Here is an 11,559-nt window from a genome sequence, read left to right as displayed (position 1 = left end):
GTTTATTCAGTGCTACATTCTTTCACCCCTAATGGCGCAATCTATGGCGGTCCGTGCGGCTCTCTTCTTCGCAAAGGCGCACAACCTCACTCATGTCTGGATTCAGTCAGACTCTCTGGTGTTCGTTCTAGCTATCAACTCGAAGACTTGGCCCATGGAGCTCTACGAAGTTCTCATGGACATCGCTCTTCTATCATCTACTTTCTCTGTTATTTGCTTTTCTTTTATTCCTAGACATCAAAACTCTCTCGCCAATTAGATTGTGAAATCTATCATGTCAAGCTACACTTATGTTGAGACTCCAAGGCTTTAAGCCTCTGCTTTTTAATATATGGTTGTTCAAAAAAAGGAAAGTTTATTCAATAACAACTATTTTGTGCAACTTTTCTAATCTTTATTTGAAAAATAAAGAAAGAATAAAAGAAAAATCCAAGTACTATTTTGAAAAGGATGGTTATAGTTAAGCCTCTGGTGCTGGTCTCGTTTCAAACCAAGCTCTTAATCCCTCCTCATATCCCAAGTCTCTCAACATTTCTGTTAAACTGAGTCGATTTCTCACTTTTTTGTCAATGATCTTTATGAGTTGCACTGAACTAAACGGAGCATCACCATAATCTTCTGCAGTTTTTCTCTACAAAAATGTAGACAATAGCTTTGAAAGTGTATTTCACAATGAATTGGGTTGTTTCGTCATGCATTGTTTCCAAACAACCGTATATTTTTCTTTCAACACTCCTTTTACCAAGTCTTCCTATAGTGAGCAGAAAACTGGCTTGCGAAAACCGTACAATATTGATTGCGGAAAACTTTGGTTGTTTTTTATTCATACTCTTCTCTTTCCTCTCCGAGATAGAGGACATTTTGACTTGCACCACGAGTGAAAACAGAGGATGAACAAATAAAACAAAAACAAAAAGATAAGACTACTAGCGAACACAAGGAGTCACCAGACGTGAAAACCATATATGATTAATTAACGTAGTGTAGATGGAGTTGTGACTTAGGGCCTTACAACCCTATAATTCATTTTTAATGATCACATCTTTGTTCTTGTTGAGAAACTATAAACTCACCCAGTCTTGATTACCTGTTTCTTTTTCTTTATTTCTTGGCGTCAAGCTTCTTTTCTTCGCAGCTTTTTGCTAGCTACTTAATACTTGCCAGACTCCATTAAAAGAGAGAAATATGTTAAAACAAAAAATTTAACAATCAGCGCTTGTATATGTTGCAGGTCATTAGGAGAAGATTATTATTCTATATATGTAATTAAACTTATGAGTGTAAGAGAATTTAGCTTAGGTTACTTAGGTTCCAAGTTAGTCTTAGATCTAGGTTTTAAAATGAAAGTAATGACACAGTCAATTTAACGAGTTCCCGGCCCTCGGCGCGGTACGTCTCGTGGGAGAACTTCTGCTCCCAAACTCCACTAGATCAAAGAGACTCTAGAAACACCAAAGTAGTGTTCTAGATAGTTTGTTACACAAGTATCAAATACTCTTCACAAGAGAATACAACAAAGCCCTTAGATCAACTAGACTTAGGCCTAAGCTATTGATCTTGTATTATTGTCTCCTTCCCCTTGCACTTCACCTTGATCTGAATACTTGTTGTTGTATGCTCTGTAACCCTCTGCTTGTGTTTTTACGGCTTAATCTAATCAACATACTCACATTATGTTTATATGTGATTAGGTGTTTCAGCTGGAGTGGGCATGCGTGTTCTTGGCCCAAGTCACACCAGCATTGCTTCTGGCCCATCTGTCTTGCCGAAGCCCAAGCTATATTCACAAATCTCCACCAGCTTGGTTAAGGCCCGATCCTGGCCCACCTCGATGAAACCCTCGTGCCGACATCCTCACGCCTTTGTCTCTTTGTCTTCTTGCAAAAGAAACACATCAGTCTCTACTCTCTCTCTCTCTCTCGCCGTCTCTCTTCTCGCGAGCCTCCACCGGAGAAATGGTCTCGGCTCCGTTCTCCGAGAGATCTCGATCAGCTCCGTCGTACCGACGTCCCTTTGCTCCTCCGTTATTCCAGGTACATCCAATCTCCATTTTTAGCTTTGAGATTAGGGTCTTCTGTAAAGAAAGTCGAGAGCTTTCTTGGGTATTTAACTGATCCTTCACTTCCTTGTTGCTTGCATGTCTTCTCCGACATGATTACGGCTCTTACTTGAGCTCCACCATCACGCTCCACCTCTTCTGTGAACTGAGGTATGAACTGATAAATTTTCATCCCTCTTTGCGTGTTTCCGATCTACTCTGATCTGACCATTCTGACGTTTCAGGGCAATTTCAAATATGAAACCCTAGTACGATCCTGATGATCCTGTAGCTTGATCTGAGTAATCTTCATTAGCTCGGTGAGCTCTCAACACGCTTTGCTTCCCTTCAACTAAACTTCTCAACAAATCCTTTTGTCTTGTAACATACTCGAGTTAGTCACTGACATATGCTTTGTGCAGCTTGTTGTAGGCTTGATTGTACTGAGAAAATGGTTGGTAACGACTTCCATAATGCCAAACCCGTGACTGTTTGGTGCTGTTTGGTGAACTTCTCCACCTGAACCGAGAACACTTCTCGATTCTGCTTCTGCTCCAGGTAACATCTCCTCTCTTCTGTCACGATACTTTTAGCCATCAATTGACTCCTCATTCGTAGTCACTAACATTAGTTTGTTGCTTGTGATCTGCGAGGGTGGAGTTTAGACAACCAGAGTCACCTGTAGCGTCTTCCTATCTCATCAGTGGACATTCAAAAGTTCACAGCAAAGCTGGAATTTCTGACCAGGTACCGTCTTAGTTAGAAAATCTGCAGGATTAACATTTGTATGAATCTTGTTTAGAACAATATGTCTCCTGCTTCCACTAGGTCTCGAATGAAATTGAACTTGGTAGCTATGTGCTTAGTCTTCTCGTGATTGACTGGATTTCTTGCTAGAGCTAGGGCACTTTGAGAATCACAGTAGAGTTTGATCCCTTGTTGTTTGAATCCTAGCTCTGCGCATATCTCTTTTAGCCACATTGCTTCTTTAGCTGCTTCATTCATAGCCATGTATTCGGCTTCTGTAGTTGAAAGTGCAACAACTGATTGTAGACATGATTTCCATGAAACTGTATTGCCTGCAAACTTGAAAGCATAGCCTGTAACTGAGCGTCGCCTGTCCATGTCTGTTGCATAGTCTGAGTCTGAATAGCCTTCAACTTCTAGTGTAGACTGCTTTCTGAATGTTAGAGATGAGTTCATTGCTCCCTGTAAGTATCGTAGAACCCACTTGACTGCTGACCAGTGGCCCCTTCCTGGTTTACTCATGAAGCGACAAACATAGCCTACTGCAAATCCTAGGTCGGGCCTCGATCCGACCGTTGCATACATTAGGCTTCCTACGGCACTAGCATATGGAATCCTTTCAATATGTGCTGCCTCTTCTTTCCATTCTTTTTATGTTAGACTCCGAAGCTTAAACTGAGAAGAGGTGGGAGTGACTACAGCCTTGGCGTCCTGCATTCCAAACGTCTTTATCACTTTTTCAATGTACTTTCTTTGAGACAGAATCAATGTTCCTTTCTTTCTATCTCTGATGATATCCATTCCCAGTATTCTGGATGCTTTTCCCATATCTTTCATCTCAAATTCTCCACTCATCTTTTCTTTAAGATCCTTGATCACTTTCTTGTTTCCTGAAGCAATCAACATGTCGTCGACATAGATGAGCAGATAGATGGCTTTGTCGGTTTTAACGTCTCTCATATAGACACATAGATCTTTACTGCAACGCTCAAATAGCTGATCCTTCATGAAGTTGTTGAACCGGTGGTTCCATCTTCTTGGAGACTGCTTCAAACCATACAGAGACTTTCTCAGCAAGCACACTTTGTCTTCTGTTCCTGGTTTTATAAAGCCTTCAGGCTGTTCCATTAAGATTCTTTCCTCCAAGCTTCCATGTAGAAAAGCTGTTTTCACATCCATCTGCTCTAGTTCTAAGTCTAGATTCACCACAATGCTAAGCATAAGCCTGATGGAGACATGTTTTACCACTGGAGAGAAGATCTCATTGTAGTCGACTCCTTCTCTATGTGAATATCCTTTGGCAACTAATCTGCCCTTGTATCGGTCATCCTCAACACCTGGGATTCCTAGCCTTAGCTTGAATAGCCATCTGCATCCAACAAGCTTTGCCTTTTCAGGCCTATCAATGAGATCCCAGGTTCTATTCTTTATGTGAGACTCCATTTCTTCTTCTGCAGCATGCTTCCATAGCTTCTTTTCACGACTCCTCATAGCTTCTGCATAGGATTTTGGTTCCTCAACTTCCAAATCATCAATCACATTGAGCGCATACAAAGTTCCCATCCTCATATCGAGATGGTGGTCTCACATTCTGTCTCCTTTCTCTATCTCGTGCTAGAACATAGGTGTCGAGAGTTTCAGTGTCACCACTCTCACTCTCGTGATCACGTTCACTATCAACCCCGTGATCTTGTTCTTCATCACTTGAGCTGTTAGAGCTAGAAGATGATTCTTCTCCACCTTGATCAGATGTGCCTTCGGATTCGATAGAAGGAGAAGGCCCTCTGATCAAATCATCACTAAATGACACCTTCTTCTTAGCTCGTTTTTCTTTCTTGGTCACTTCTGTGCTTTCTTTTCCTTTAGTAACAGTGTGTTTGTACAGCTCATCCTCGTTGAAAACAACGTTTCTGCTTGTTCTGCATCTGCCTTCCTCCTCTATCCAAACCCTGTAACCTTTAGTGCCCATAGGGTATCCTACGAACACTCCCTTGATGGCTCTAGGTCCCGTTTTCTCCTCGGTTATGTGCACATAAGCAGTGCATCCAAACGTTCTGAGATGTCCTAAATTCGGTTTATAACCTAACCACACTTCTTCAGGCATTTTGAATTCCAGCGTAGAGTTAGGTGATCTATTAATCAAATAAATCGCAGTAGATGCAGCTTCTGCCCAGAAGCTTTGGTCCAAACCAGATTCAGCTAACATACATCTCACCTTATCCATAATTGTTCTATTCATTCTTTCTGAAACTCCATTCTGCTGCGGAGTGTAAGTGCAGGTTATGTGCCTCTTAATCCGAGCCTTCTTGCAGTAATCATCAAACTGTTTATTACAGAACTCCAAACCATTGTCTGTTCTCAAACACTTTACTTTCTTCTCTGTCTTAGTTTCAACTTCAGCCTTCCATTCCCTGAACTTAGCAAATACCTCATCCTTAGTCTTCAGAAAATAAATCCAGACTTTTTTTGAAAAATCATCAATAAAAGTAACAAAATACTTAGCTCCAGCAAGACTGTCTGGTGTAGAAGGAAAACCCCATAGGTCAGAATGAACATACTCCAGAATGCCATTAGTCACATGTTTAGCTTTAGGAAAGCTTTGCTTGTGTGACTTCCCAATGATACAATGCTCACATAAATCCAGTGTCTTAACATCCTTGTCGACAATAAATCCCCTTTTGACAAGTTCTGACATGTTATTAAGACTCATATGACCGAGGCGTGAATGCCAATCACGCTTCCAATGACCCTCCTTTCCACATACAAAACATCCCTTGGTGTTTTTGTTGTTCCTGGAACGAGACTTAGATCTCCCATGTCGACTCTGAGATCTACCTTTGTATGTCTTTCCATTGCCCTTTCCGGATCTTTGTTCTGATCTGCCTCTGTCTACAAGTAGACCTTCTCCACCTGACCTGGTGAACTTGCCACTCTCGATCAACTCTCTTTCTTTAGACTTTGCAGCACCAGTAACCTCAGTTAGGCTCAGTGTGTCTCTTCCATACTTGAGAGTCTCCTTGAGTTGATCATACTTAGCAGGTAGAGAACTTAGCAATAAAATAGCTTGAACTTCCTCTGATACTTCAACTTGCAGATTGTTTAAGTCTGCTACAAGCTTTAGGAAGTCATCAACATTCTCATCGATAGATTTTGAGTCAACCATCTTGAAAGTGTAGAACCTGAGCTGTAGATAAATCATGTTGGGTAGGGAAGTCTCTGTGTAGAGATTGTTCAGTGTACTCCACATTGCAGCAGCAGTCTCACAATGTTGAATTTTTCTTAGTACCTTGTTCCCAACATTCAGCACAATCAGGTCTTTCGCTTTTTCTGATTTCTCAAATTTTGCAGGGTCTATCGCAGGTGCAGGGTCAACAATTCCAGCAAGTCCCTTTCCTGAGTCCTTCATGGCAGACCCGGGTTCATCCTTTGCATCTGATCCCTCCTTTAGAAGCTTCTCGTCAGTGAGAATGGATTTAAGTCCAAGCACTCCAAAATGAGCAAGCATCCTCACCTTCCATAGGGCGAAATCACCATCACCCTCGAACCTGTCAATATCCGCACGTTCCTTCGAAGTCACCATTGAACAGGTAATGGATATGACTCTGTCTCTCTCTCTCCTAAGTAGCCTTAATAACTCGGAAGCTCTGATACCACTTGTAAGAGAATTTAGCTTAGGTTACTTAGGTTCCAAGTTAGTCTTAGATCTAGGTTTTAAACTGAAAGTAATGACACAATCAATTTAACGAGTTTCCGTCACTCGGCGCAGTACGTCTCGTGGGAGAACTTCTGCTCCCAAACTCTACTAGATCAAAGAGACTCTAGAAACACCAAAGTAGTGTTCTAGATAGTTTGTTACACAAGTAGCAAATACTCTTCACAAGAGAATACAACAAAGCCCTTAGATCAACTAGACTTAGGCCTAAGCTATTGATCTTGTATTGTTGTCTCCTTCCCCTTGCACTTCACCTTGATCTGAATACTTGTTGATGTATGCTCTGTAACCCTCTGCTTGTGTTTTTACGGCTTAACCTAATCAACATACTCACATTATGTTTATATGTGATTAGGTGTTTCAGTTGGAGTGGGCCTACGTGTTCTTGGCCCAAGTCACACCAACATTGATTCTGGCCTATCTGTTTTGCCGAAGCCCAAGCTATATTCACAATGAGTAATCATTACTCAACATGAGACTCACGTTTTCATGGAGAAGAAAGGCACACAGATTGAACATAATACTTATAACATACAAAACCAAGCTTATTAATACTCTTTTTGTTTCATACATGATTGGACCAAACCAAAGTGATTCTAAACATCTGACATAAAACGGGAGCTTTCTAAAATGTTGTCGGCGTTATTGAGTGCAAAGTCTTCACGTCTATGGATCTCTTTAATCTGCAACCAAATAGTATAGATATAGATCTTGATCATAATGGAGTACCGACTAACTCATATAATTAATTAAAAATATGAATTCCATCCAAGAAGAAAACATTATAGATCCCTTTGTATTTATTTATCTATAATAAACAAATTAAAATCCTAAAAATCTAACAATTTGTGAAAACTTTGTTACAAACCAGTGCACTAGCATCGCATCTTTTATGTAGCTTACCTGATCATGAGGCAGATTTTTGAACTGTGGCAAAACGAGACGTTCAGTGAACTCAATGTATGAAGCAGGGACCGATTTGATTATGCCGTCTGAAAATTCTACCGGAAGCTGCTCCGAGAGTGACGACACTTGTAGCAGTAGCCCATCAGTACTCACTGAAATTAATCAACAATTCAATCATTGGTGGACGGAAGAGATTTTATTTATACACACATATAATTAGAAATCTAACCTTTGAGAACTCCTCCGTCCTGGTTGAGATCAAATCCATTTTCCTCTAGATAACGTATGATGCAATTGATGTCACTGAAACGGTGTTTAAGTCGATGAACAGAAAACGCAAGATGGTTCATTGTGTAGCCGTTGATAAACGCCCAAGCAGCCAATTCGTTTTCTCTTCATCGTTCACAACAGTAGTTAATTTAATTTAAATCAATATGTCTTTAGTAAGTAAAGAAATATGATTTAGAAAGTGAATAATATATACTCGGCAATGTGCTTAAATTCGCTCCAAGTTGGCTTCTCCCATATTAAGGACCCAAGAATACTTGACAGAAGGGCTTGCTTGCCTCCTGCTGGTTTCAGATACTTCCTGATTATTTCCTGTTTAACCACTGAATAATTTTAGAAGTAGAACCAACAAAGATACCAAACAATAACGAGTGATAGGTATTTTGGAAATAAATTAAATGAAAATATGATTACGTTACATGAAGAGAATATTAAAAAAAATGACTTGGTATATTTTCAATGATTATGCCTTCTTTTTACCATATCATATTATATTTTGATAGATACCTTTCATTTATGTATTAGATAGATGTTAAGGTTAATGATTACAAGTTCAGATTTGTTACGGTATCAACTAAACGCTACATGAACAGTATGATTGGATGTATTGTTAGAGTAATGAAAGTTGGAGTAATTTTTTTAATTCTAAATCCCGCTTAAATACATCCAGTCAGGATGAAAAAGGTAAAAATGGTTTTCCTTTCCACTAAGCTAGAAAAGAACTTTTTGTTGGTCCTTTGACTTCTTTCTGATTTTTCACCTTCTTTTTACTCTAAAAAATGTAGAATAAATTAGAGTAACATAACAAATAATTAATGTCTCCCAGTTTGTTTTTTCTTCTGTTTACTCTATTTACTTTACTAAAGTTTCCAATCAGACCTTTAAACTAACATGATATACATGGAAAAGTCATGTTTCCCATAAAATTTAAATGAAGTACAAAAGTTAAACTAAACTTTTTTTAAAGTTAAACTAAACTTCATTTGGACACTATTTCAGAGTAATACCTTAGATAATTTCTGACTAACTTATTACTTTTACAACTATATTGCTATTTGATAAATTCACGCAACAATACTTTGGTCTTTCTTAACTATGTGTTTGTGACTCATACCTGTGATGCAGGGCTTAATTCGTCCACAAGAATCTCACCCATAACAAGTCGGGGTAAGGGTCCATTACTTAGGCCGTGGCCATCCTCAGGGATCTTAATATCGGGAGGGGAAAACCAGAGACCTCGCAGGTTCTTCTTTGGAAAATCAAGCCCACCTCCTATTTTATATCCATTATCCATGAAGAAACTGGACATGGAGTCTATTCCATAACCTTCGATCTATCCATACAAAGAGAAACAATTAACGAGTATCATTTTATAAGAATTTTGTTTGAAAACAAGTTTTCCCGCTTTTTATAAGATATATATTCCCCATATTCAACACAAAAGGAAAGTTTTCATTTTTCTATTTAAATAGTCTTGTTAGTAAACGTTGTTCCGTTTGGATTATCATTTACAAGTGTTTTGGCAAGAAGATTATAGCTATAGAGTCAGATTCACAGCTCTTAATTAATTTTCTTCTATTAGGTGATTAGATTAAATAACATTCAACTAATTACTTTTCTTTTCTATTCCACGTTATACCAACATATAAAGCAAACTTTTTGACTAAGTTACCGTTGCCTTCGCTTGAATCCAGATTTATGATTATCTTCACTATGGTTACTTGTGGAACAAAAAAAGATTTATAAGTGAATTTTTATTAAAATATCGCAGAAACATAAAACTATTGCGTGATGCTATTTAATCAATGTAAACTATCATTTTTTGTTGTGAAAACTCTAATCTATCATAACAATGGATACCGTAAACTCTATGGACAATACCTTCAGTGTCATGAAAGTGAAGTGGTCGTAGCAAATCTTCTCATTGTCCACCGACTGAACCAGTTCCCATATTCTTTTCGTTGTTGGGTTCTTTTTTAAGTACGTCTTCAATATGTTCTCAAACACATCCCGTAGAAATAATTCGCTTCCTCCCTGTTGCATTCAAACAATCTATCATATACTAGAGAGTATACAAATGCTTTCTTTTTCAAATTTTAGATGAATCAAAAACCTTAAAAGATGAAATGTGAGGCAAGTCGAAAGAATCCATGTGAGGGAGATCCTTGACTTTGTGAATGAGAAACCTAGCTTTGCGCGATTGTTCTTATTTATAAACGCATTTCTATGCGAGGAAAAGGAGTCATGATGTCCATTACTAGGATTGTTAATGTTTTATTGGGCAAGGTGAGATTATGCACGTCTTTCTTTTGCTCAATAGTATATATATATATATCATTCAGGGAATCCTCTTTATCAGATTATGCACGTCTTTCTTTTACATAATAAGGAGTAAAAGATTCAGAAATGATACACGAGATTTTAATGTTCATATAACTCCCCGTCTCCCCCTAGTCCCTAGAATCTTATCAGCTTTATGAGCGTACTTTGTTTTGCTAATAAATAAATTAGACATAATGCACGCACTACAAGAAAACACAAATTTAACGACGGCCAAAATCGTCGTTATTTCCTCGGAAAAGAAGGCTTACGAGGAAATGGCGATGAAAGGCGTTTCGTCGTTATATGATTGTCGTAAGAGAAGATTCGTCGCCATTTCCTCGTTAATTAGCGAGGTTATATTTTCCTCGTAAAGAAGAATTAAGTTTTCGTCGTAAAGACCACGTGGGGTTTCCACGTAACGCGGTCGTTGTGCTTCCTCGTAAGAAACTCGTAAATGATTCGTCGTAAAAGACACGCAAAAACCTCTAAATAAATTCGTCGTAATAAAAACGTAAGAAACACGAAAATAATTCGTCGTAATAGAATCGTAAGTAAATCCACGTAAAATCCTCGATAATTGTTCCTCGATATTTCGTCGTTAATTTTCCTCGTTAATACATCGGGAATTAGCGACGAAATTACTTTGTTTTCTATTTACTGAATTTATAAATAAAAATTATATTTATTTAATTTATTAATAAAATTTTAATTGAAATTAAATCGAATAGGAAAAATTTTTTTGGCCGAATTAAAATGAAATTATATAATATATAAATAAGTTTTGAATTTTAAAATACAATAACAAAAAAAAAACTAATGCTGCATTGCCGCGTCGTAGAATTCCTCGCTCCTTCTCGAGAGATCTTCCTCGTTGACTTGCACGGATGTCTCGCCTGGAATGGGGTTTTGTTGTCTCATGGTCCTGAACATGGCCTCCCATTCCGGATTTGTGGCCGCTATGACGTCCAAGAAGTTCTCGAGACCAGTCATACGAGCTGTGAACGACGATTTTGTCGAGGCCAACTCGTTTTGTGTCGACGACAGCTGATGTTGTGTCGTCTCCAACACGTCGCGCAGCTGAGAGACTTCATCATCCCGTCTCTGGCCATAAGAGGAAGTCGCTCTCGGAACATCGTTGACGGAACCAATCCCCAACACACGTCCCTTTTTCTTAGGAGCGACCTTAAAAAACAATAAAATATATATTAAAATTTAAATTTTAAAGTAAAATGGAATTAATAAAAAATTTATATAAAATTTACCTCCTCGTAAATTCTATCCACTTCTATTGTGGATAAGACGACGGGTAATCCGTCGGCGGACTCCTGCGCCAGCTGGGTCTCACGCTCGTCAATACGAGCTGCCACATCATTGTAGATCTTCTCAGACCTCTCATCTACAAATGCGCCCGCCTTGTTTTTGTGGGTCCGATCGAAAAGTTCCATAAGAGTCGGTAAACGTCCCAACTCCTTGGCCTAAAAATAGTTAAGAAAGTTTTTATTATATATATATATATATATTAAAAATCAAAAAGTTAAATATTTAA

At 38.6% G+C, this 11,559-nt stretch overlaps 2 protein-coding genes across 2 annotated transcripts; both read right to left on the bottom strand.

Annotated features, from left to right (window-relative positions):
- Positions 1–2,836: 2,836 nt before the first annotated feature.
- Positions 2,837–3,370, bottom strand: LOC125590506 (secreted RxLR effector protein 161-like). The gene has a single exon (XM_048764092.1). It carries the CDS (start codon positions 3,368–3,370, stop codon positions 2,837–2,839), a length of 534 nt encoding a protein of 177 aa, XP_048620049.1.
- Positions 3,371–6,922: 3,552 nt separating this feature from the next.
- LOC125589958 lies at positions 6,923–10,762 on the bottom strand. Its single transcript, XM_048762676.1, has 6 exons — positions 9,573–10,762; positions 8,806–9,024; positions 7,888–8,003; positions 7,633–7,796; positions 7,401–7,555; positions 6,923–7,180 (listed from the first exon to the last, which is right to left on the bottom strand). The coding sequence occupies exons 1-6, from the start codon at positions 9,732–9,734 to the stop codon at positions 7,094–7,096; spliced, it is 903 nt and encodes a 300-aa protein (XP_048618633.1). The 5' UTR covers positions 9,735–10,762; the 3' UTR covers positions 6,923–7,093.
- Between the last annotated feature and the right edge of the window lie 797 nt (positions 10,763–11,559).

Source organism: Brassica napus, chromosome C7, assembly GCF_020379485.1.
Source record: "Brassica napus cultivar Da-Ae chromosome C7, Da-Ae, whole genome shotgun sequence".
NCBI classification, from domain to species: domain Eukaryota; kingdom Viridiplantae; phylum Streptophyta; class Magnoliopsida; order Brassicales; family Brassicaceae; genus Brassica; species Brassica napus.
Note: the sequence above shows the minus strand (reverse complement) of the source record. Positions and strands in the feature narration are given on the sequence as shown.